The 27,374-nt window shown below is 39.1% G+C and overlaps 1 protein-coding gene across 1 annotated transcript in view; it reads left to right on the top strand.

The window, feature by feature from the left end:
* The window catches only part of csmd3b (CUB and Sushi multiple domains 3b), a 416,246-nt gene that overhangs the window by 118,798 nt on the left and 270,074 nt on the right, over positions 1-27,374 (top strand). Inside the window, exon 3 of the mRNA XM_080862956.1 lies at positions 16,378-16,490. Within this exon, the coding sequence (XP_080719082.1) occupies positions 16,378-16,490 (113 nt within the window). The remainder of the gene's footprint in view (positions 1-16,377; positions 16,491-27,374) is intronic.

Here is a 27,374-nt window from a genome sequence, read left to right as displayed (position 1 = left end):
TTAAATGTGCCGTTGCTCACAAGTAAAATGTGAAATAATCAGCAGCTTGTTTTTAAATATTTATTTCCCATAATAAGTTCAACAGGGTAGATGTACTTAAGGAACATGAGACTTTTTCAGATAAATAAAGGCAAATATTGCAAACTACACAAAAGACAGCCGCTAAAGCGTTTAAGTTTCAAAATAGAACAAACGAAACAGACTAAATTGTCAATTCCACTTAGAAACAAAATATTAATTCTAAAAATAAATCTTAGTTTGTTTTACAGAAGAACAGACAAAACTGACTAACTTTTGTCAATATCAAATAAACTGAGAACTAAAAGGAAATTCTCAATCTCTCCTTGTTGTATAGCTTAGCTTTTCAAACAGTTTTAACAGTTACTTTAGTCTGACAAAAGCCGAATGACGAATTAGCGCTTCCAGTCAGAGACTGAGGCTACGTCCACACGTACACGGGTATTTTTGAAAACTGAGATTTTCCGTTTTCGTTTTAAAAAATAATCCCGTCCACACATAAAGGCAGAAATGAAGGAAAACGCTGCTATGAACATGCCAAAGCAGCAGGTGGCGCTAGATTCCTAACCGTGCAGAAATGTTGGCCAATCAGAAGTCTAGAAGCCTCGGTGGGAAAAAGTAAACAAAGCTGGGGCATAGAAGCAGAACCGAGTCGTATGTGTGGACGGACAGTAACTGTGTGTATATGTAAGCATTTAAACACTGCAGAGAGTAGAATTAACAGTAACAGTATTGTAGAAATTCATTTCACCGAAACAATAACGTGGCGCACAGTGTGACGCATGCACCAGTTTATTGTATTTCCAGACTTGCTTTCGGCACAATTTCCAGTGCACGCTACTCTGTTTTTTGTCAGACTTGAAATAGCCGAAATACCTTCACACTACGGAACTTCTATGGCTCTTCCGTTCGACAATCTCTCCGGCATTGGAACCATCATCTGTTTTCTCTTCGGTCACGCTCGGTTGATTTTTCTAGTCGGCACACTCATTTCCTCCATTATGCGCTGGCTCCATTACCCGCTGGCTGCTTCCCAAACAAACACACGTGCGGCTTGGCACTTGTGCTGTACGTAACAAGTCACGCGACGTGACGCTGCGGCTGTGATTGGTTCGGCTCTGCGCTACTGAATTTGGATCGGCTGACCTTTTTTTTTTTTTTTTTTTTCTTTTAAGAGAACAAGAGTGGGGAGGTCTATCGCGATAGCTTAATTTCTCTATCGAGTAAAAGTTATATCGCGATACATATCGTTATCGTTCTATCGCCCAGCTCTAGTGGTGGTGTGTCTGTGTGAGTGAAAGACGGAGAGGGAGAGCGAGCGACAGAATTTCTGTTATAACCTTCATTTTTATGGACGCACAGTGTGAGCACTCAGGTCGCATCAGAGCATCGGGCCGTATAGTGTGAGACCCTGCATCGTGACCTATGAACTTCTAACCCCTGCGAGTCAATCGTACAGTTTGAGCAGGAGCTGAATCGCGCGACTGAAAAAAATCGCACAGTGTAAGCCCAGCATAATACGGCGGGGTCCCTGTTGGCTGGTAGCCGAAAAATAGCTCTACTTTGTTGTGTGGGTCAACTTTTCTTGCGACAGACAGAGAGAGGCGTTGAAAGGCTGCTCCAACGGAACTTGTTGTTTTCGGAGGAAAACACGAACACAGTGTACAGTCGAGTCTTAATAGCTTACTTACAACTGGGCTCGTCAGGCTCTCTTCTTGGCTGCAGTGGTTATTATTATATTTACATGCTTCCAGCTCCCGTTTTTGCTCGATGACTGCTCGTACCTTTCCACTCCCCTTTTTCTCCCTCCTAGCGCTCACAGACCCATAACGTGTATGGCAGTCCATTCTCCCAGCAGCACGGACTACACTGAACATGATGCTACATTCTTTAGAGCTATGCTTGTAGCATTCTGCCTGTTAGCTTAGCACAACAACAACAACAACGAAAAGGCGCTCTCTCACCCAGGAAACACACAGTCGCAGAGAGAGAGAGCGTCGCCCTGTAACCATGGCAACCGTAACGCTGCCGCCTGGAACAAAAGAACGTAGCTGTCAAACAAAACCCAAACAGTCCTGACCCGCGACAAAATGAAACAGGAAAGTACCCCAGTGTATTCCATTTATTTCAACAAAGTAACTGTATTCTGAATACCACCTTTTTAAACGGTAACTGTAACGGAATACAGTTACTCATATTTTGTATTCTAAATACGTAACGGCGGTACATGTATTCCGTTACTCCCCAACACTGTTGATATGTGAAATTTAACATTGCACTCAAGGGTTTGCTGTATCAATTCTGCACTTCAACCTGCAGATTTAGATGGGTCTTGTGTAAGTTAGGCATCTAATTTAGTGTTTCTTTTTCCCTTGTTACTTTTACAATAAAGTTAAGCAACTATTTCTGTACAGGGAGTGCAGAATTATTAGGCAAATGAGTATTTTGTCCACAGCATCCTCTTCATGCATGTTGTCTTACTCCAAGCTGTATAGGCTCGAAAGCCTACTACCAATTAAGCATATTAGGTGATGTGCATCTCTGTAATGAGAAGGGGTGTGGTCTAATGACATCAACACCCTATATCAGGTGTGCATAATTATTAGGCAACGTCCTTTCCTTTGGCAAAATGGGTCAAAAGAAGGACTTGACAGGCTCAGAAAAGTCAAAAATAGTCAGATATCTTGCAGAGGGATGCAGCAGTCTCAAAATTGCAAAGCTTCTGAAGCGCGATCATCGAACAATCAAGCGTTTCATTCAAAATAGTCAACAGGGTCGCAAGAAGCGTGTGGAAAAACCAAGGCGCAAAATAACTGCCCATGAACTGAGAAAAGTCAAGCGTGCAGCTGCCAAGATGCCACTTGCCACCAGTTTGGCCATATTTCAGAGCTGCAACATCACTGGAGTGCCCAAAAGCACAAGGTGTGCAATACTCAGAGACATGGCCAAGGTAAGAAAGGCTGAAAGACGACCACCACTGAACAAGACACACAAGCTGAAACGTCAAGACTGGGCCAAGAAATATCTCAAGACTGGTTATTCTAAGGTTTTATGGACTGATGAAATGAGAGTGAGTCTTGATGGGCCAGATGGATGGGCCCGTGGCTGGATTGGTAAAGGGCAGAGAGCTCCAGTCCGACTCAGACGCCAGCAAGGTGGAGGTGGAGTACTGGTTTGGGCTGGTATCATCAATGATGAGCTTGTGGGGCCTTTTCGGGTTGAGGATGGAGTCAAGCTCAACTCCCAGTCCTACTACCAGTTTCTGGAAGACCCCTTCTTCAAGCAGTGGTACAGGAAGAAGTCTGCATCCTTCAAGAAAAACATGATTTTCATGCAGGACAATGCTCCATCACACGCGTCCAAGTACTCCACAGCGTGGCTGGCAAGAAAGGGTATAAAAGAAGAAAAACTAATGACATGGCCTCCTTGTTCACCTGATCTGAACCCCATTGAGAGCCTGTGGTCCATCATCAAATGTGAGATTTACAAGGAGGGAAAACAGTACACCTCTCTGAACAGTGTCTGGGAGGCTATGGTTGCTGCTGCACGCAATGTTGATGGTGAACAGATCAAAACACTGACAGAATCCATGGATGGCAGGCTTTTGAGTGTCCTTGCAAAGAAAGGTGGCTATATTGGTCGCTGATTTGTTTTTGTTTTGTTTTTGAATGTCAGAAATGTATATTTGTGAATGTGGAGATCTTATATTGGTGTCACTGGTAAAAATAAATAATTGAAATGGGTATATATTTGTTTTTCGTTAAGTTGCCTAATAATTATGCACAGTAATAGTCACCTGCACACACAGATATCCCCCTAAAATAGCTAAAACTAAAAACAAACTAAAAACTACTTCCAAAAACATTCAGCTTTGATATTAATGAGTTTTTTGGGTTCATTGAGAACATGGTTGTTGTTCAATAATAAAATTATTCCTCCAAAATACAACTTGCCTAATAATTCTGCACTCCCTGTAAGTAGTACACTATATGGACGAAAGTACTGGGCCACCTACAGATTACACCCACAGGAGCTGCTTAACCATGGAAACTCATGCCATTAAACACATCGTTTTTGTGCTGATGTTAATGCCAGAGGAGTTTTGGATCTCTGTTGTTATTGAGTCAGCAAAGTGTTGGTGATTTTTATGCACTATGTGCCCCAGCATTCTTGCAACCTCACTCCTTGCTCTACCTGTTATACAGCTGTTGCAATTTAACCGAAAGCACCTGAATTCAAAGATTATAAAGATAAGCCCCAATACCTTTGTTGATACGCTATATATATTAAAAAGAGAAAAATGGTTGCTCCTATTACAGGTTATTGCTCAAGTCGTACTAATGCAGTAAAAACGCAGCCAGCCCACTGATACATTTATATTTACATACTGACACTGACACTCTGGACTCACAAGCACAGAAATTTAACCACAGGGTAAACTTTTAACATGATTTTTCAGTATGTCTGGAATAAACTTCAGTATTGTGTGCTTGGTGGTTGAGACACCTCAAAAAGTAGAATAAAGCCACAGCCTACAGTAAAAGACATCCGAAAAACCAGCACGGTGGCCTCATACTTAAACCAAGGTACCTTATGTAGTACTTTAAATTTAAAATGTATTGGAAAAATGAAACACACAAAATCACTTTTTAAATTTGGAATTTTTATAAAAGTTCTTATAATCAACCAAAAAGGGCCAAAAGCCTTCAGGCAAGAAGCTGCGATAACAATGAACCCCTCATCATTAGACACCTGTACATCCAAGTGTTTGCCAAGTGTGTGTGTTAATTTATTATTATTTTTTTATTGTGTGTCCACTGCCAGTGTTGGGGAGTAACGGAATACATGTACCGCCGTTACGTATTTAGAATACAAAATATGAGTAACTGTATTCCGTTACAGTTCCCGTTTAAAAAGGTGGTATTCAGAATACAGTTACTTTGTTGAAATAAATGGAATACACTGGGGTACTTTCCTGTTTCATATTGTCGCAGGTCAGGACTGTTTGGGTTTTGTTTGACAGCTACGTTCTTTTGTTCCAGGCGGCAGCGTTACTGTTGCCATGGTTACAGGGCGATGCTCTCTCTCTCTCTCTCTCTGCAACTGTGTGTTTCCTGGGTGAGAGAGCGCATTTCGTTGTTGTTGTTGTTGTTGTGCTAAGCTAACAGGCAGAATGCTACAAGCATAGCTCTAAAGAATGTAGCATCATGGGCAGTGTAGTCCGTGCTGCAGGGAGAATGGACTGCCATACATGTTAAGTGTCTGTGAGCGCGAGGAGGGAGAAAAAGGGGAGTGGAAAGGTACGAGTTGTCATCGAGCAAAAACGGGAGCTGGAAGCATGTAAATATAATAATAACCACTGCAGCCAAGAAGAGTGCCTGACAAGCCCAGTTGTAAGTAAGCTATTAAGACTCTACTGTACACTGTGTTCGTGTTTTCCTCCGAAAACAACAAGTTCCGTTGGAGCAGCCTTTCAACGCCTCTCTCTGTCTCTCGCAAGAAAAGTTGACCCACACAACAAAGTAAAGCTATTTTTCGGCTACGAGCCGAAAGGGACCCCGCCGTATTAGTCAGAGGTCCCTTTACTACAGTTCGGAGTCGCGGACCTTCAGTAATAGTAATAAATCACACATTCACGTTGTTGTAAAAAGCATGATAATATATTAAGTAATCCAAAGTATTCAGAATACGTTACTGTCATTGAGTAACGTAACGGAATACTTTACAGAATACATTTTGGGGCATGTATTCTGTATTCTGTAATGGAATACATTTTAAAAGTAACCTTCCCAACACTGTTCACTGCGTAGGTCAACTGTTTGAATTTGTGACACTCTGTGTTGTGTAGCTTTTTGTTGTCTCCAACAAGTGAAAAAGATAGTTATTACCACAGACAAGGTTATACACCTCAGTACAGACAGACCACACACAAAGGAATACGAGGCTGTTTGTTGCAGTGAAACCTGAAAAATTGCTAAGATCACCATAAGCTGGCCTCTACAATCCAACACTAAAAAGAAAAACACATTTTATTATCTCAGTTATTTCCAGCTGAAATGCCTCTTTTGCACTCTCTTCTTAGTTTAGTATAATTTAAGAATTGTGGATTCACATTGCTGCACAATTATTGTGTTAGTAAACAAGCTTTGCATTTAAAAGCAGAGCGAGAGGAGATCTTAATTCATCTGACAGGATGGCATGATTGTCAAAACTGAATAAAAGTATCTGCATACGTTCCCAACAGTTGCAATAGAAATACAAATATAGATAGCTACATTTTACCTATTAGCAGCGAGTGATCTAATGATCTGATATTGTCGCTGATCAGGAATTTTACAGATTTGTCATTAATGGAACTAAATTTAAGTGTTTCATTCTGAAACCAACCAACCTAGCCTCCCCTGTACCATCTCGTTTTTCCCTACGTGCACCTACACTAAGTAACTACAGTATCTTTGATATTCAGCTACCTTTCCCATGACTCTCCTGTCCCATTATAGACATCAGTGCAGCAGTGGGTTGGAAGACCGATGCTGCCAGAACTTGACTGGGAGGTGGTTTACATACTACACCTTATCAAACTCACTAAGGCTGCATAGCAGAAGAAGGAAGCCATCACACTATTCCATCTGTCTCTACAAGATGTGGGATTGGAGTGGAGTAGACTTACTGAAAAAAACAGCTCGATGGCATCAAGGCAGCAAAACAACATCAAAGTGATTGAAGATGTTAATTACCACTTTTACTCCTAATGTTATGTTAGGTTACTGTAGTAAAAAGATTCAGCCTAAGTTTATATTTAGGTTAACGTTAGGACTAGCTTTACTGGTTATGCTTTAAAGTTAGTGGAAATGAATTTACGAGTCCACTGAAGAATGTTATGTACACGTGTTTCCTCTGCCGTCATATTTCTTCTTCTACATTCCCTCTCTCTCTCTCTCTCTCACATCCCATCTCATCCCGTCTTTCCTTTTTGTCTCCCTCCATCCATATATCTCTCTAACGACTGTCCCTTTAAGGTGCTGTCAGTCATGACACCTCCCCTTTAAATGCCAGCAGACACCTGCAATCTGTCTCTACCTATCTACAAAATACAGGTGTATGCATTTTCAAGCACACAAACTCTTTGTGTGTGTGTGTTAATGTGTGCCCCTTCCATTATATGCATTCATGTGTTTGTTTGCCCTTTTCTGTGTATGCGAGTCAGGTTTAATGGTAAGCGATGGTGTAGCCAGCAGCCTAAACAAGCTTTAGCTCACGGGGGCAGCACTCACTATCTGTCTAGCTGTCTGAAAAAGAGAAAGAATGAGGCAAACAGAGGAAATATTTGTGTGTGAGAGGAGGTGAGAAGTGTGTGTGGTGGGTGGAGCTTTATCATTTAATAGTGGAAGCAGCATCTCCTTTGAAACTTTGTAACACTGCAAGGATGCTGGTTACTGTTAGGGAAAGGACTCGTGAGGGAAACTAAGACTTTTAAGTGTAAGTAATTGTAAGCAATTCCTCTTTAAAAGCCCTTCTTCTTGCTGCTTAGTATGAAGGTGGCAAGTGAATATCCTTTGCATATGTTATCTATTGTATCACGACAGTACTCTACTGGCATTATTTCTAAAAGCAGTTCTTAAACAGAGCCTTAAATTATGTAAGCAAAATGTTTTTCATTTCCCCCTTTCTCTGTAGTTATTTCTGTTTGTCTGTTGGCAAGTTTATGCAAAAACTGCCAGTGTGAATTTGATTAAACTTGCTGGAGAGGTGAAACGTGCAAAAGAAGAACAAAAAAAAAGTGCAGATCACTTTTCTTAAAATTGTGATAGGGCATTGGCCTTGGAGTTAAATCAATTTGGAGATGTAAGAACACAAAGCCAACAAGAATAAGTTTAAGTTTAATATGTTGCAATGCTGTTATGAAATTCTAATTATTAGCCAGCCATTCTACACTCAACATGCACGAAATACTGACGCTCATAAAAAAAATAAAAAATTATTAAACAGCTAGAGGAAGCAGATTTCCACTTCACAATTATTATCAGTGTGAGTCTCAGCATGTTTGTCTAGGAACCTCCGGCGCTGACAGGAAGGTTAATCCACTATTCAACCCCAGTCAGAGTGTCTTTCCTTGGGGGTGCACACAGAGCGCTGATGGCCCCTGTCACCTCCAAAGACGAGAACCCCCTGCCTCTGCAACACAAAAGGATTTATCATCCCAGGACATCACTGCAATGCTGGAAGAGAATGGAAAGAGTGAATGTTTGCACTGCTGGATGCCAATAAATGTGACAAAGAGAGTCTCACAGATGTGATGAGATACGCATGAGCAGACACATGGAGGTGGCATGAGAGAAGATAAAAAAGAGAGACTGTACATGCAGGTTTCTGCCTGTTTTTAGCTTTAAGTGATGTTTATTAGAGAGCATGAACATGGACTAGACCTCAGGCTGTACAGTGCCGTACAGCCTGAGGTCTAGAACTACCCTGTGAACCCTGTGAAGGAGCCATGTTCGGTTTAGTTATGTAATTATTGTCTAGGATGTCACACAAGGAAAACAGAGAAGAAAATAAATGAATGTTTTTTGTACAAAGCAATGCGTGTATTTGCAAATAGCAATTAGCCAAAGCTTTCTTCATTCAGTGATTCAGGTTTGTACTGCAATGTCATTAAAATTTTAACAGTGACCTTTGGTTAATATTAGACTACTGGCAAATGCTAAGTCAGTTTAAAGTTTGCTTTAAAAGAGAAGTTGTCAAAATATTGAACAGGAAGTCCTTGTTTGTTGGAAAAGGTTAACAAGGTTTATTATTTTTATTCACGGGTTTGCAGATTAACTCAGAGGACACCTTTCTGTATGCTGACTACTCTCTTTCACTGCATCCTTTCTCTTCACTTTCTCTTTGTGATGAATGGAAACGGTGAAACGTAACCTGACCAGGGGGGACTTTACTATGTGCTTTTGTGTATGTGGTTGTCCATGTGTGAACTTACTTATATGAGGCTAATTTTATTGGCTTGCATATGCAACCTGCTAATACACAATCAAATGGGTACACCAAAATGCACACACAGTTCGGGGCGGGTAGAGGATGACTGATTTACAAGACACGCCAGCAACTATTGACCACATGTACTCTAACCTGAAAAATGGCTGTGTGTGTGTCACAAAGGCAAGTGTTGCTAATCAATCACTCACCACAGACCCTGAACTTTGAACACTAGTAAAAGAAATAAATCTACTAGACAAGAAGTGGAGGAGTGGGGAATGAAGGTGAAAAAGGTGGGGGGGGGGGGATATATTTTTGTTTTGTTTAGTTTTGCTTTTACTTTTAGCAGAAGAGGCTGATTTTGTTATTTAGTTGATAAGGTCATTCATTTTTCCAAAATAGCTTTGTAATTTGTTCTTTTAAGTCACAACAGCAAATCATACATTTTTATCTCTAGTGTTCAAAAACGTAAGTTTAACAATAACTTTCTGTACACTAAAATTACAAATTTGCAAATGCCTCTCAAATACAAAAAAAAAAAACATGATAAAAAGCTTGTAACGGCAAATCATTAGAGTTCTTAATAATGGATCAGTATGTTCAGTTTTGTTAATATTTTTATTTTTTGTAATTAAACATTGAATTTATTGTAATCTGTCAGTTTATATACATTATTTTATTGTACTGAGCTGCACATAATCAGGCTTTGCAGTCATTCTTTATGTTCGCAGTTTTATCTTGTTTAGGTTTTTATTTCTCTTCTGTATTTTTTGTTCCTACCTGTTTCAAATTGTTCCCTAGTATACACCTGTCTGCCTATTTGATTAGGATTTTCTTGTCTTCTGCTCTATCAGACCGAACTATTCATTTGATTACTGACCTTCAGGCTCTGTGGGTCAAAATAAAACAGATTGCTGTGAAAAACAAACCTGACACTGTTTATGGCATGCCCAATATTTGCAGGGTAATTCTCTTTATTTGAGGTTCAACCATGAGTAATTTTAGACTTCTATCTTGGAACCTAAACCCCTGTAACTTGGCATAGTGTACTGTTTTCCATTAAATAAATGTTTTTGCCCTAAAATTTTGTATTTATTTTTTTTTTTACCACTAGACTGCTCTAAGTATGATCTGATATAAAACTTAGTGTCTTTGGCTGACAGGTCTATGTCAGATCAGTCCAGATTTCCACTGTTTTGTAAAGTACTGTGTTTTATTTTCATCCCATTGGGCTCCTCTGCAGGTCTATTTCACTCTCTTTGAGCTTGTGGTTTGATGCTTGGGTTGCTAGAAGGCAAATAAGTGTCTTTGACCCATAAAATTAGGTTACTGATTGGGTCATGTTGTTGTGATGTTTATGCTTAGCTAGTCAGATGAGAATCTACTGAGATAATGTCGATGCGCCATTGTGTCACAAAAAAATCATCAAAACAAACTGTAAACATAACTAACACCTCAATCAGTCTTGCACTGTGGTCCGCAAGTGATATTTACCCGCCAGATGATGTACAGCAACCCTTTTTATTACCCCTCAACTGTAACAGGCTGACCGGGTATTGTCATCACCCGTGGCAACATGGACATCCAAGTTTATGAGTGAAATAACTCAAGAACAAAGTAATGTAGGAGTTTCAAACTGATACCATACTACTAAAAATCTCAGACAAGTTTGAATCTCAGTGCCCTTGACCTTAAGAACAGAGGTCAAGGTCTTTTAAAACAATTCATATGAATGGGATAACTTGAGAAGAAGGTGACATAGGATTTTTAAATTCACACATGTGAATCTCTACCCATGATAGACATCAGATAAGTTATTGATATGATGAATGATGACATTTACATCATTAATGACTTCACCTCAGAAACAATTTCACACAACACAAAATTTTAGCTGACTATTACTTACTCCATAAAGCCCCTTTTGTTTTAATATTTACAGTTTTTCTTTCCCATTCTCTCTCTTTTCTTCATGGCCGTGATGGTAATGAAACGGGTAACAGGAGGAGGGACTCTGCCAATCACATTAGCCATACTGCGTTGTTGCTTCTTTTTCAGAAACTAAAGCAAACGGTGTGTGTTTTCTCTTACCCTTCTGTTTTTGTATTTGTGTGTGACAGCACAGAGAAGGCACTCTGCTGATATTAGCTTCATTCACTCACTCGCTAATGTGATTTTGTTACACACAAAACACACACACACTCATGGGCATACGCTACTACACACGGTCCCATGGGAATAGACCTTGAGTGCCAGTCGCCCACTGCTCCATCTTTCGTTCAGTTTCTGTGAGAGAATTTTGGTTTTACCTCATAAATCTGAGAACACATAAATGCTGTCGCTGTGCTGTCCCGCATATTGAAAGATTCAGCTGAGGACGGGGGGTGGGTGGAAAACAGGGCAGGGGATGCACCTTCAATAATCTGAGAGCCAAATCTGGAAGTCTGCTTTGTTAAATATGCAGGTCACATTCTCCAGATGGCAAAGCTATTACTTACATGTTTTCAGGTGATTTGGCTTATAGTTTTCTCTGGAACCAGAACTCTCAATTTGTGCTCCATATATACAATACAGTCCAAAGGTTATGAGCAACTACTGTGTTCTTTAAATTAGGAAGGAGCCAGATTGTCTTATAATTTTTAGCAGTCTTGAGCAGTAGTTCTCCAGGCTTTCTGAAGGTCATTCAAAGTGTTTCTTTAGGCTTCTTTTTCACTCATTTTCAGTTTAGCCCTTTTACCTGGTAAATGGACTGGTTCTTATGTAGCTCTTAGCTACTCTTTCTGAGCTTTACACAACTTGCCTCATTCACACAAACACTTTTTCCATGCAAGTGCTTTCTATCTAAGATTCATACTCCGATGGCTGCATCAGAGAGCAATTTGGGGTTAGTATCTTGCCCGAGGATATTTGGCATGCAGACTTGAACAGCCAGGGATCGAACCACCTACCTCCTGAGCTACAGCCACCCCCCGATTATTTTTGGTTCGCTAAGCCACTTAACACTGACCTATGAATCATTCGAGTATAAGACAGGTACCTAACTCAAGGGATGAATCAGTGTTGTGTCTACACATAACAGTCAACTTGGCAAAGAACCGGTTTTAAATAGTAACTTTCTACAATTTGCTAGCAGCAGTCTGTTGTCTAATTTTCCCCATTTTTTTTATCTGAATCTGTGAAAGATATGCTTAAGAAAACAGTCTCTCAGCTATTAATCTATCTATGGCTAAGATGCCGCTCATAAGGATGGGAAACAGCGAGAAAAGGCTGAGGTTTACACAGGTACTGGACTGAAAATCAGTGACAATAGGTCTTTTGGAATGAATAAATAATAAGAAAAAAGGTAATGGCGACTTTAGTCTTTGATGTAATTTACATAATATTTTAATAGAACAGTCAGGAACAAAACCAAGGGAGTGTTTGTTTGCACTTTCAGCTGTTATGTTTTATCCATCATGGCGGGCTACAGCTGTTAAGGAAGAATACAGTAGCCACAGTTAATAAACTTGCACCAACAACCATTGTGCTCTGAACAGATGCAGTCAATATGCTAACCAAGAGTGATGCATGCATATTCTTTGCTCAGTTACATGTTTCCTAAATTGGCAGATCTGAGAGAATTTTTTTCGGCATCGCCTTTTCTAATTTTTTCAACTTATTCATAATAATCAACTTTTTAATCATTTTCCTGTTGTGATCTCTTATAACTGTCACATGGCCAAACTCTGTAACTCTCAGCACTATGAGCGCTGGTAATGTAAGATGACACACCAAAGTATCAGCCACATCACAAATGAATAATCTCATATTTAAAAGGCAGGGGTTTTTTGTTTCTGTGTGTGTGTGTGTGTGTGTGTGTGTGTGTGTGTGTGTGTGTGTGTGTGTGTGTGTGTGTGTGTGTGTGTGTGTGTGTGTGTGTGTGTGTGTGTGTGTGTGTGTGTGTGTGTGTACTGCTTTGTATTTATTACCATGACATTTGGTTCAGCTCTGGAGTCCAGATATTACTTTCATCATAAAATAAAATAGAGTACTGGGGGTATATACACATATGTGTATTGATGGATTGTTTCTGAAAGATGTGATGCATTACAAGTAAGACATTAGAAGCCTAGAAATGGGACGGAGGAGGAGGAGTGGTCAGAGATTTTATTTTCTTTGTCTCAAGAGCATATAAAATGTTGTTATTGTTGTGGTGTAGAATTCTTTCTGTAATAGCAGATTGTGTTAAACTGAAATATGACTTAAGGTGCTTCATCCAGGGAAACTGTTATTTTTCATATTTAAAAAAAAAATCACACACACAGATAATTCAAGGGGGGCATCTGTTGATTAGGGGGTAGAGCGGGTAGTTAGCAGATCATAAGGCCAGTGGTTCAATTACAGCACCTCTAGTTTCTGTGTGAAAGTGTCTCTGGTCAAGATACGGATCCTCAAATTACCTCCATTAGTGTGTAATGGAGGTAATTTAATGCCAAGAATAAAGCATTGTGTGGATGGATGAATGTGGTTTATAGTGTAAAGAGCACTTTGAGTGACAAGTAACAGTAGAAAAACCATTAAGTGCTGAGCCACTTGGACATTTTGTGCTTAAAAAACAGTTAATTATACAAGACGTTGCTAATTAATCAACTAAATTATATATATTGTTTACTAGAGTGATCAAAAACCTAAAACCTATGTCATGTGTGCACTCAGCATGCACTCAGTTTGCTAATGATATGTTGATTGTTGCACAGTAATCCCCGTTTTCAGTGGGAGAAACATTTCGTCACTTGGAGGAAGACGTCACTCAGATGACATCTAGACGTACAGAATCACGTTACACAGTAATAACTTGATATTACTAAGGTTCCTGTGACTACTGCCTAAACTTTGTGTTTTACGGCTTTTTCCTTTTACAAACTTTGCATGCACACATGCATAAACAGCATTGCGTTTACTGTAAAGACAGATAAAATGGAGAGGGAAGTGAGGCCAAAAAAGGGCAGCTTAATAATGCTGAGAAGAAAAAAACAAAACAAATAGAAGAAGAACTGAGAGAGAGGAAGACAGAGATTTACTGACTGGAGATGAGATCAGAAAAAGCCCAAAAATAGAAATGAAGCTGAGGCAGAAATGCATAGATGAGAAATAGATTAGGAATGGAGAGGAAGATTAAAGAGATGGTTGGGTACTTTTAAAAAGGTGGCCATTTGCACTTTGAGTGGTTTTGGATTAGAAGGGAGAGAACAAAGAAATAGAAAGGGAGTAAGTCAGTTGAGAAATGAGAATCAACATGTGAGCCTGGATGAGTTAAAACGATTCGGGGGGGGTGAACAGCAATGGAAAGCAAGCTGACGGAGGAGATGGAAGCTGGTGCAGGACAGTCGGCTTGAGCAGAAAGAAGTGGAGGGAGAATGATTAGTGAAGAGTGAATTTACAGAAGGGGAACAAATCTGAACTAACAACTGAAAAAAGTGGAGCATTGGGGATTAAAACAGGGAGGAAAATGGAGGTGAGATGGAGGTAAAGAAAGATGAGAAGAAAGCAGAGGAGACAGCAGACAATTAATAAATATGACAAGGAGGATGTGAGAGGGTAAAAGAAGTAGGATAGGGAGATTAAAAGATGAGAGGTAAAAAAAAAAGCAAACTCATAATGGAGCATAAAAGCAAGGTAGGTGGCAGAAGAAGAAAATGAAAGAAGGGCAGAGAGGAAGAATAGATTGAGGGAAGGATTCTAGACTTAACTGTGGTTGTTTTTGCTGATAGAAAGCTTAATAAATTAATATGTGGAGACAGAAAGAAAAACGGGAAGACATATTGAGAAGAAGGATGAGTGCAGGGATGTAGCAGGAGAATACAAAATTAAAGCAAGTCTCTGCGTGCTGTGAATGTTTTAAAAATGTAAAAGCACTTTGTCATAACTGGGGAAGCGTGTTATGCTAAAGTCTCAATACTAGTTAGAGGTCACAGTCAGACATCGTTTCTCTTGTTGCAGTAACATGAAGCAGATTACTTTGAACAGCTCACAGGTACAAAAGTGGCTACACTGAACTTGTCTTCTGTGTTATAGCAGGTGTATTCTGACATGCTTCAAGTGTCGTGTTTATGTGTGCAGAAAGAGTGGGGAAGAATAAAACACAGTTAAGTAATAAGCTGTGTCCTGATTGTTAGGAAGGGGAGAGAGTAAGTGGTAAGTATGGCTAAAGGAAATATAGATACAAAGGAAAGATTATATTTAAAAAAAATTAAAAAAAAGATGGTGAGACAAAAGAGAGGGAATATATCTATATACAAAAGAAGGCCAGGAAAAAGAGATTAGCAGAACTGAAGAGGAAGGGTAACAAAAGAGATTTAGGTGGATAAATGCCACAGAAGGAAGTGGATGGAGGAGATGAGAAACTACATAGGGAGGGGAGTGAAGGCAAAAGGCAAAAAATATGAGTTTGGTGACTTAATGCTAGAGGAGAGGATGGTATGAGTAGATGTAGGCAAGGGGAAGAGAAGGAGGAGGCGAAGGAAAGAGGAAGGGAGGAAATGGAAGGAAGAATGGTAGCTGCAGGACACGAGAAAAATGTGTCGCAGTGGCAGCAAGGCGGTTTGGCTCTTTTCCCTACCTGAAAAAGCGCTGGCCTTCCATTCCTCCTCTTCGCTTCCTCCCTGTTTATTTCAAGGAATTCTGAGAGCTAAAGGCCCACCTACGAGCGGTAGTGGGTAAGCGTATTTTTCAAGGTCAGACTCAAACATGTTGAGTGCACATTAAAGGGGGCCTTGGCTTCCTACTTGACTCTTTTTTTTTTTTTTTTTATTGTTTACTGATCTGCACACAGATCCATTTCAGTATTACTAGCTGGCTGACCAGATTTCATAGCACACTTTGATCTGATGCCTTGACTTATTTGAAAGCCCCCATTAAAGTAGATGTTTTTTACAGGGAAATGGAGAGGGTTTTTGTGCTCTGTCTAAGAGGCTCGATGCCAGGCAGTGGTGTTGGTGAGGACTGAGAAGAGGTTTTATACTGTCTTTACTGTTTTCCATTTGTCTTCTCTGTCACTGTGGTACTGACTTCAGCAAAATGAATTCCTCTTTCTGAATCCTAAAAAACATCTATCAACGTACTTAAACACAGAGTGTATGAAAAGTTTTTTATTACATAAAAGCCATTCATTGCTAAATGGGCAACGGTCAAGGCTGTTAAAAATGTTTTTTCCTCTCTCCTGTAAGTACAAGATGGGTTCTTGTTAATCTTCTGCTGATTTATGCATTCCCTGATATTTTCCTTGTCACTGCAGGTTACTATCACCAAGGCTTTTATTTATTCCACAAAAGCAAGTGGCTTGTTTTTCTCATACTTAATGTGTAATGTGTTGATCATGTCAGTATATTATCTTCTCTGTTTATACAGGTTAACAGGTTTCCAGGTTCCACCTCCGGTCACCAGCACAGGAAATGTCTTCTCGTTGAGACTGACCAGTGACTTTGCGGTTTCTGCACATGGCTTCAAACTCAACTATGAAGGTCAGAAAGTGTCTGTGTTTGTGTTTGCGTGTCTGGCTGGTATGTAAAGCATAAATATGCTATGCTTCACTGCTGACCTTTATATATCTGGTAAATTAATAGCATAAGCCGAGACCCACTCTGAGTACTAAATATCAGGTCAAATTCCATAGGACACATCTCGTTGTGGGTATGTACTGAGGCGTGTAGGAAAGATGGACACTCGCAACAAACACTCGACCTTGAGTGAGCCCTTGTTTTTCAATCAAGAAGTAAATGAAGTGGTCCACTGTGTGTTGTCTACCCCAAGCAATCCCTGTTTATTTGTTAGACATAGTGTACTCTTAAAATACCACACGTAAGGTTTTTACGTCCTCGTGTCTTCACTCAGTACATGATTTTAAGTCAGTCCCACTGAGAGCCATCCAGATGCAGAAAGTTTCCAAGAAGGACTGCTATGCCCTGAATTCAATATGCATTTTCTGACTCCCTCCCACTCAGCACAGGAAGAGACTCCCTAGTGGGTGACAAGTTCATACCTTTTTTTTTTTTTTAAAGTAGGCTGTTATGAGAGAGAGGAAAGCATAGATAAACAAAAATGACAAAAATGTGAGCTTACTAAAGATTATATAATGTAGACGTGGAAGAGCAGAGCCCAGATGTTTGGGCGCTAAAATCTTTCTCATACATTTATGTTTTTTAACTTAAACAAAAACAGACAAGTCAATCTGTCCTTTTTACATAACCACTTTAATATGGTGGAAGAATTTACCAGTTGAAAAATGCAGCGTTCTGATCATGCTGTGGAGGAGTGGAGTCATCGCGAGGGGAACTGCTTTTGCCCCCTTCCCTTAGGGCCCAAATAAACACTGTGGTGCCATAGTCATACATAAGGAGAGGTAAAAGTTTGCTTGTTAATTAAATTTAGCGCTCACTGTGAATCAACACCATATGCTGGGAGCATTAAAGATTTGAGATGAGATTCAGATAAGAAAAACTTTGATGTCCTCAACAATTCAGTGAGTAACAAAGCATAAAGCATCAAACTGAGGCAACCACATTACACTGGGAAAACTAGCAACACTTATTACTTGATTCTTATTGACTGAATAGTTTCTTGACATGCTAACAGATTGCATGGCAACACTATAGTCCCAATATGTAACCCCAAATGCCCTCTAAAAGATCATCGACACAAGGTGTCATTTAGGTAGACATAAATTAGACACGAGTCGGTAACATAATCATTTGCAATGTATCAGTTAACAATGCAAAAATACTGTAGAGAAGAGAATGTGAGAAGAAGGTGTTTAACATAATTCAAGAACAATTAACATAATTTACAATTAAACCTGTTGTCTTTATCATAATGTGTTTGTTATAGGTGGTGATGATGCACAACACTTGGGCAAAAATGCCTCAGCAGCTATACCTTTGAATGAGCTTCTTTGTTGTATTTTATACCTCTGCTTTCTTTTCCACCATTTATCACAAAGTGGCTACAAATGTTCAGTGAAAGTAAAATGCCAAAAACATTATATAGAGTGTAAGTTATAGTCATTCATACTACTTTTTAATACTATTTAGTGTGAATATAGCCTCTGAAGAAATGCTGTGCTGCCCTTACAACAGCAAGTCTTACAAATTAGTTCCTGAAATAGTGGTGGTTGTGATTAATGGCAATTTGGATACTATTTCATAGGAACAGGTAAAAATAATAACATGGTTAATGTTGCATGAATTCCATTTATCTGATTCTATGTCTGAATGCTGTCTCCCCAAATCCCTCTGAAACCTGGAGTGTTATTAAAAAAGCACTTTGGTCAGATCAAAATACCTGCTTTTACTTTTTGTATATGAAGCTATTTATAAATGACTTGGAATACTTAGGATACTTTCTAATAGTGTCAGTGTTAGTAAAGATGGGACCTCGTGTAGTCAGACACACACTGCATTTAGTTCATGCATGAAAAGCATAAAGCAGATGTGGGCAATGAATTTTAAAATTTGTTGTCCACACCTGGCATAAAGGATTGACACAGAAGTGCCTTAAGCCAGTATTTCTTTAATGGCCACTGAGGGCAATAGCTGCGGTGTCAAAAATAGAAGTCTCTTTGAAAGCGGCCCTCACATTTGGCCTCAGTAAACACTCCCTGGATGCCTTTATGGGCTCAGTCACACATTTAACTCATAGTGAATAAAACACTGATTAATTAGTATGTTTTTGTCATTAGAAAGGATGAATATCCAGGATACGCTCATTAGGAGATTGACAAGTTGTTAGAAGTTGATGATGAAGACACTCGTCTCCACGCTTTAAAATTAATTAGTGGGTAATTTCAGCTGTTTTATTACTCGAAACAAGGTTAAAAAATGGCCTACATATGTGCTCCAAAATGGATTAAAGTCACTTACCAGAGGAAAAAAAAGACCACCACCATGATGCCTCTGTACAGTAGCCACACAGGCAGTGTTACCTGTAAACCTTTAACTTGTCAATCTAAACTACGTTTGTGTAAATCTGTACATGCACCTCAAACACACCTTATTATGATCATCAAATACCTAGCTCCTTGTCATAAGCTTGACGCACACAAATAAAGGCCTGTTTTTATCTAGATCTAACCTTTGGTCCAACCTAAACCACTAACCGAAACTCAAGCCTTAACTCCCAGTCCGCTGGAAAGTACGTCCCAACATAAAACCATCCAGATGTCCTCCCCACTTTCCAAAAAATATCCTCTTCCGAGGTCTAAACTGGTCCTCACAAATATAGATGGCTAAATGCATAAATATGTTTGTCACAGCTGTTTGCTGTTCAAAAGTATACACTCTTCAACTGCCTATGTTCGTCTTTGTGCATTCTTTGGTGGGCCTTCCGTGATATTCTCTGTGTAGGTACAATAGCTGATTGGCGTATATCTTATTTATATGTGTGTCTGGTGTGCTGCAAGATGACAATATCACTGATTGCAAAGTGTCTGGATCTAAATCTCCACACATGCTGTGTGCGTGTTTATGTGTGTGCCGGTGCCACTTGTGTGTCGAAGCAGTTGTCCCAGATTTATTCACTGGCACAAATTTTTACTTGCTACTTGGCCCGCGTTCATCCTGCGTGATAGTGTGTTTCTGTGTTGATGTTTATGCGGGCATGTGTGTGTAGCTGTGATACAGAAGGAGTTTGCTCTCAGTGAGAGCATCCATGGGACTTAGCTGAAGAGCCCCTGCTGTTGATACATTCAGATGTTTGACTTGCTCTGTGTGAATAAGGGGGTTTTAACAGCAGACCACATTGCAATATTAAACTTACTTCTGGTCGCTCTTCTATTGAATTTGAACTTTTTAGACTGTCCACAGCAGACACCTAGGCTGTATATTTATACAGCAAGTAGAAGATTTTCTCTGAAGGAATTATCCACCCAAGTTTGGACAGTTTTTGGCAAGTCATTCACAGTCCATGTAATCCTTCCGCCTAATCTGTTTCTGGAGCCATCGCAGAGTTTTGATTTTTGCAGGTACTGACTTTATGCTTACAGAAAAACAATGAGCAAAAAATACCTGCTCATTATCTTTATTACAAGCCATGAAAGTGAGTTCATCATGGCAGTATCATCCTGAAGCAGGCACTTCGCAGAGGCAGATTTAAATAATTTGGCAGGTGTTTAAAAATAGGCTGTTTGTGAATGCATTTTTGTCAACACTATAGCATGAAAGATGCATTTTCACAACGTTACAGGTGCACAGTTCAGATCAACACAAAGACGAGTTTGAAGATGGTCCCAGAACTCAATGGTTTCACAGCTGAGTGTTTTTAGTTGGTTGAAATAGGGCTGTGCGATATGACCAAAATCTCATATCCCGATATAAGACATCTATCGTCCCGATAACGATATAAACCACAAAAATGTAACATTTTTTGTAAATTCTGTGAATCTCGGGCAGCTCGACTTGCGGGAAGTGTTTCCTGCTGCGCGTCATGTAGCTGGAGTCGAGTGTTTTAACCGATGCATGAAACTATACATTTTTAGACATAAGTTATAACGGCCGCCGTTTTCTTTGTGAGTATTTATTACACGGCGTGCTGCGGGAAAAAGCCTGTTCTAACGTTTGAGTCTAAGGTTTATTTTTTAGCACCTGGCGGCTCTTTTTTACTTCTCATCCGTGAATAATCTGCTCTTTCACGTGATTCAGTTTATTTTGAAAAGTCTCAACAGGATCTTGAGCTTTATTGTGAAAGGTTTATGTGGAACATAAACAAGCGGACACGCGATGCTGTTACCGTCGTTGTTGCTAGCCACAACGCATAAAAACAGGCGCTTGTCCGTCCGTAGTGTGGTTATATAAAATATAAGAGAAAGAGAGAACTTTAAGAAATTAATATAGCCACTACAGTGACCATCAAAACGATGAAAAAATATTGCCGTAAACAGTTTATTTTGCGACACCACGAAACAAACGATAGCATAAAATGAAACGATAGACGTTTTTATATCGTCATCCGATATATATCGTTATATCGAACAGCCCTAGGTTGAAATATTGATTGTTTACTTCAGGGATTTTTTTTTAAATCCCATCTGGCCTCAAAATGCCTTGGAACTCTTCAATCAGGTGTGCAAGAGAAATTGGAGAATGCGTATGATGACAAGAATGTCTGAACTTAACTGCCCTGCCTGTTGCTTCAGTGTATTGTGGATACGGGTGAATGGATAATATTGAATTGATAGATCAGTTAATATACTGTGTAACTGTGTACCCATGACATAAATTGTAATAAAGCAGCATGATTATGCCCACTTTATAAAGCAGATTGCTGTATAGGATGAATTTTGCGTTCAGCATGGCAAAGATACAGTAGGGCTGCTTTAGCCTTGGCAGCCTGCCTGCTTGGTGGGGTACACTTTGATGTGATTGTTGGACTCCTTGAACATTTTTTCCTCTTCCTCTGAAGGCTGTCAGGTCATAACTAATTCATGCTTTAGCACATACCATACAGTGTGTATATGTGCGCGTGCAAGACAGAGAGAAAGACAGTGATGTATTATTTAGCATGATGTCGGAGGCAGTTTGATATTGTGCTGATGAGACGGAATCACAGATTATCAGAGCACTTAGGCTACGTTCACACTGCAGGTCTTAATGCTCAATTCCGATTTTTTGATCAAATCCGATTTTTTTGTCTCCTCGTTCACACTACAAATAAAATGCAACAGCAAACGCGCTCTAGTGTGAACGCTCAAAGCGGCCCGCATGCGCAAAAGAAGATGTCACACACAACGCGCTCTGTTTAGACCAAGAACAAACAGTATTGTTTGACTGATGGCCGTTAATATAAAGACTTCGGACTTTACGTTTCCCAATTTTTGCTTTAAGTTATTTTGTTATTTACATAATAATGTAAATAACCTAATAATGATCCTTATTGCTGTTTAAGAGAGGAGCGGTGCTTCAAAGGATAGCTGCAGATTTCTGTCAGAATCTGCAGATTATACAGTACAAATAAAATGTTTACGTTGTCTTCCCAACAGTTTCACTGACATCTACACTGGATGGCTAGGAAGCGTTCGCGATGTCTTCTCGGGCACTGATAATTGGCTTCAGTCTTGTGTCGGTGACGTAAAAGGCGGATTTAATGCGACTTGACCGTTCAAACAGCAGTCGCTTTCTAAAGCATCGGATATGTATCGGATTCAGTACCACATACGAAAGTGACCCAGATCGGATTTGAAAATATCGGATTTGCGCCGTTCACACTGTCATAGCATGATTGGATATGGGTCGCATAGGGTCAAAAAAATCGGATTTGATGCGCTTTCGCCTGCAGTGTGAACGTAGCCTTAGACACGCACATACGCACACTTACACCCTGTTCTTTCCCAGCATGATCGGTGTTGAAATCATTTTTTCCCTTCTTATTCTTATTTCTCCATCGTCTACTGAGCCACCTTGTGCGTTTTCATCCTCTTTCACCCATTTTAATTCCTCTTTTGACCTCTAAAGACCATGTGGTCTCATATGGGGGGATTCAATCTAGGCTTTTCTACACATTAAACCTAATTTTGCTCACTAAAGTATTTTATAGGTTTTTGTTAGTTTGTTTTTTACACAATGGGGACTTTATTGTGTTATTGTGTAAAATAAACTCTTGCTAAACTAGCGCTCATACACTTCCATAAATTTTTTTGTACTTTTAGAAAAACGTTTTGTTTAAGAATAACAGTTTCCATACTTACAAAAACACATAAAACACATAAATCCTGAATAGTTACAAAAAGATTAAAACTGTATTTTAAACAAGTGCTGGTGTCCTGTGAGGTTAATATGTTTAGATTTGTTTTTTGCTTTTCATATTACCTTTCACATTAAGGTAAGGAAAAATTAGTAGGAACAATCTGGTTGTTCAGTCTGACATCACTAGCAGTGTCTGGACCTAAACTCCGCTGCAGGTCCATATATCAAACAATCACTATGGCATTACTGAGAGTAGAAAAACTGTCTAAAGTCTTTCATCTTTAATAAAATGATCAGCGTTCTGCTCTACCAGGTGTAACAATTGAGTTTAACATCCAGCCATCCATGAAAATGGAATTTATGACATTTAACGGAGTTAGAAGTTAGCAGGGAGTTAGCTCGCTAGCTTCCATCTAAATACAATATAACATGTCCTGACTGCGGGGTTTTGGAAACAAATTAAAATGTACAGCTCTGTTATCACTTCCAACATAAATGAAGACAGAAAACTAAACAGCAGTGACATTTGTAGGGTTGCTGAAGTTGGGCTAGCTGGTATATAAAGATGTGCTACGTGACCGCTAGCGACACAGCTATGTTAGCATAATATAAACAAGCTAACTTTTTTTCCACTCGATAAAAGTTAACGTGAGTGTTCTCGGTGGTCAGGAACAAATGTAATCGCATGGCAGGATGCTGTAAAAGGACCAAACTTCAGCCAGGAGAACAACTGAGATAATCCATCCACAATACGAGGTTAGTCATTCATATACTGCTGCATGGGCTGGGCTGTAGTTACATCCTAAGGTTTTAAAAACTTAGCTTAAATAAATGATTAGCGGTAATAAAAGCCGAGGTAGGTCAACAGTGATCACTGACTGTTTTAGGAGCTTTTTGAGATTAAATAGAAGAAAATACATAACATTAAACATGTTAACAACACAAAAGCCATATTAAACGCAGACTACTTTAGGCCCGGAAGTAGGATTCGTCACGTATGTATGTGTGTATATATATATATATATATATATATATATATATATATATATATATATTATTATTATTTTATTTTTTTTTGACTGAAAACTCCAAAAGAAAATCTGAGGACAACTCACCTAACTCTAAACACAGTTCCCTGATGTCTGATGTAATCATTGTTTTGAGAACATGGGAGAGAGAGCATGTTTTTCATCCTAGAACATGCTACTATGCAGCTAATAAGTCAGCAGAGATTTCATTTCACTCCCCTCTTCGCTCTCTTTACTACTGCTGTTTTCTCCTCAAAGCCTTTGCTTTATCGTGTCTACACTGCCTGTGTTTTAACTTACTAAGATGTAACATATTTCTTATACCTTTACCTCAGAGAGAATAGATACAGTCACGAACTAAAGGGATGATATTCAGTTGGTAATTTACTAACAGGAGAGGCTCTGCTTGGTAATTTAACGTGCCCGTTGAATGTGCACCCATGGTGGCAGTCTGGTGAAGAGAGTCATTATAATAGAAACAGCCTTCATTAATCGAGTCTCTGAGTTGGACTTTAAGCCGTATAAAATTAATTTTACATTGCTTTTTGTAGCATTCTTGGATTAAGACGAGTTACATCTCTTCAGGGGTAAAACCAACCAAAAATGCCTGAATGACAAAAGTTTCTATAACCTTTGACTGGTGTTGTTAACTATAGCACCACAATTTTCCAATGCTAGTTTTTATTTCTATTTTTTTTACAAACTAAAACATTTTTATACCACAAAACATTAAATAGTTCAGAAACATCAGATCATCAGATCATAAAATGATTTTATTTCAGGCACACTCAGAAAGTTATCCAAGAAGTCCAGTATCAGAGTAATATCGGTTAAACAGCTATATCAGGCTAAATTATTTTGTAAGATGACAATTATTTTTTATTTGAGAAAAGAAGAGAGCCCCCCACCTGGACAGTTGGTGCCAGGTGGTTAGGTACTTTGGGAGCTCTAACTGGCCAGATGTCAGAAGCACCAATGAGTCCATCTGGGCATTTATCCATCAGTTCCACATTGCTACCATAGGTCTGCTGCCAACTGACTGACCCTCTGGTCATGCACTAATTTTCTGGACCTACTGTTCCATCATTATGACGTATGAACAAGGATTCAACTTTTTGTTTTAGAAGAAGAGTTTACTAAAGCTTCCTCATTTAGTATGTATTGTTTATCAAATGCTTGGTGTACATTGCAAGGGGTTTAAAAAAGAAACAGATTTTTGTGAGAAACTAAAAATGAATGCAGCTTTTTAATATTGACTACTCTGGCTTTTTACTGTATGAAATATGTGACTTTGATTTCAGAGCTGCTAATTGGATTCATTTGTCCTGTGTGCTTTTTGATAGCTTCTGACTGTTAAGTGTGACATTGATTTAGGAAAAAAGATTACACCTTTTGTGAACAGACGTTTTCACATTTTTAATTACCTTTGAGTGAGTATTTCAGTCAGATCAAAGCCTCAAACTAATAAGTGCAGACACAAACACAAACACGTAATATAAGTGGGAAATAAAATGAATTGGATGAACACATTTTTTAAACTATTTGGATCTTTTTGTTCTATTCTAGACAGACTCCTGTGATTAAAAGTCTGTCATAAATTTTGAGTTTATACTCACTTATTTGAATGTAAATTACATCCCAAATGCAACATTCAAGAATTTCTATACTTTTAATGTATTAAATGACCTTTACGAGATAATGAGCTTTCAGATAATCAAAGCGTGCAACCCTTTTCTGCAGTTGCAGTGTCTCAACCTATAATGAAAGCACTCATTTTCAACAGTGTTGTACTGTATGGGCATCGTCGTTACACTTGGAGGTACTTGGAGGTAGGTCAGTCAAACTAGACGTGTCCGGTGCTGGCTGCTTTGTCAGTTAATCTAAGTTAAGGTTAACTTTGCGGTCATTGGCTAACATTACCGCAAGACGTTTGTGCATCAGATGATCTCTTATGTTTGTAACATTCCCCAAATATTTTACTTTCATATGACACTCCTTGCAAATTCCACATGTCAAATCAATCTTTTTTACCATCCTTGGTAAAAATCCCAAATGTCTCTATTTTTGATTTAAATGTAAATGGAGCTTTTCAGATTTCTTCTTCTTCTTGTCTGTAACTTCCTTCTGCGATTTTACCATTTTATCTAGTACTAAAAAACAATTCAATTTATATTTGCAATTTTTATAATAAAATATCGACATTGAGTGTCGCTGGATGAATACAATATTAGTATCGCAATATTATGTTGTATCAATTTTTTCCTCATTTAGTTATTAGGATGTCAATATTCTCCATTTGTTTACTCAAGATGAATACATTTTTATTACCGGATTTAAAGGGATATATATAGTCTCATGCAAGGGGGGAGTGGTGTTGTCCATAATGGGCATAAGCTTGGCTAACACCCTCATCTTGCCTGTCTTGGCCAATCACAGAACTGGTCTTCTTCACCAGTCTATCAAGCCGTTTCTTGTGCCACCTTCCCAGCAGAAAATAGCTTTAAAAGATAAAACCTCTATCTCTTTCGTCTTACTGGTGTTGATGTTGACTTTAGACCATGACGATAAAGTCAGTGATGGCCTTCCCATTTTTCCAGATCATTCCCTTATGAGATGCACATCCAACAATGGCTGTATCATCAGAAAACATCTGGAGGTGACAGTTAGGGATGTTGAATCTGAAGACCGATGTGTAGAGCGGAAGGGTAACGGAGAGAGCACTGTCATAATGGGCCACATTATGCATACCACATTGCAGCTTCTTCCTCAGCAGTGTGGGTTGAACTTTATTGAAAGCACTGGAAAAGTCAAAAACAAATGACCCTCACAGACCTTCTCCAGGTGTGACAGTGATTGGTGGAGGAGATAAATGTTAGCATCATCTTTCCCAATAACAGGACAGTAAGCAAAGTGCAGAGGTTCCAGTAGTGTGCTACCAGGGGTTGCAGGTTGTTGATGATTATTCTCATCAGGGTGTTTTTCAGGTTTTAAGTTAGTAGTTAAGACCATAAGTCCAAACTGTTTAACCTCCCTGAGCTGTACAGAATTTGGCACTGGAACCACACAGGAAGACTTCCACAGGATAAGGACCTTCCCCAGACTAAGGCTCAGATTACAATTGTGCATGACCACCACACACAGAGCTGATCTGCACAGCCTCTGAACAGTCTAGATCTGATATCATCTAGGCCTGTTGCTTTTCAATCTTATTTAACTCCTTCCTCCCTGCATGAAATTTTAGTTAGAACACCATCTAATTGTTTCCCACATTATAATTCAGTGATCAAAAACATCTTTGAATCACATTTACAAAATGTTTCATCTCCCGCATCAGTAATATCTTAGCATTTATAACTATTTACCATTCACAGCAGTAAGCCCAAGCCAATAACATTCAGTTAGCAGACTGATGAGTCTGATCAGACTGCCAGATGCACTGCCACTGAAACCATATCCTCAGAGGAAACCCCTTAAATATGAAATATGAATTCCCCTTAAATATGAAATATGAATTTTTGATGATTGTCCAGCTTGTGGATACAGTTCTAGTAAAACCTAAACACTGGAAAGTCACTTCAAATTTTTGTTAAAACCATTTGCAGCAATGTCTAGAGGCACCGGCTTATGGAGCATTCTACCATTTGTT

Source organism: Rhamphochromis sp. 'chilingali' (genome assembly GCF_963969265.1).
Source record: "Rhamphochromis sp. 'chilingali' genome assembly, chromosome: 17".
In the NCBI taxonomy this organism is placed as follows: Eukaryota; Metazoa; Chordata; class Actinopteri; order Cichliformes; family Cichlidae; genus Rhamphochromis; species Rhamphochromis sp. 'chilingali'.
Note: the sequence above shows the minus strand (reverse complement) of the source record. Positions and strands in the feature narration are given on the sequence as shown.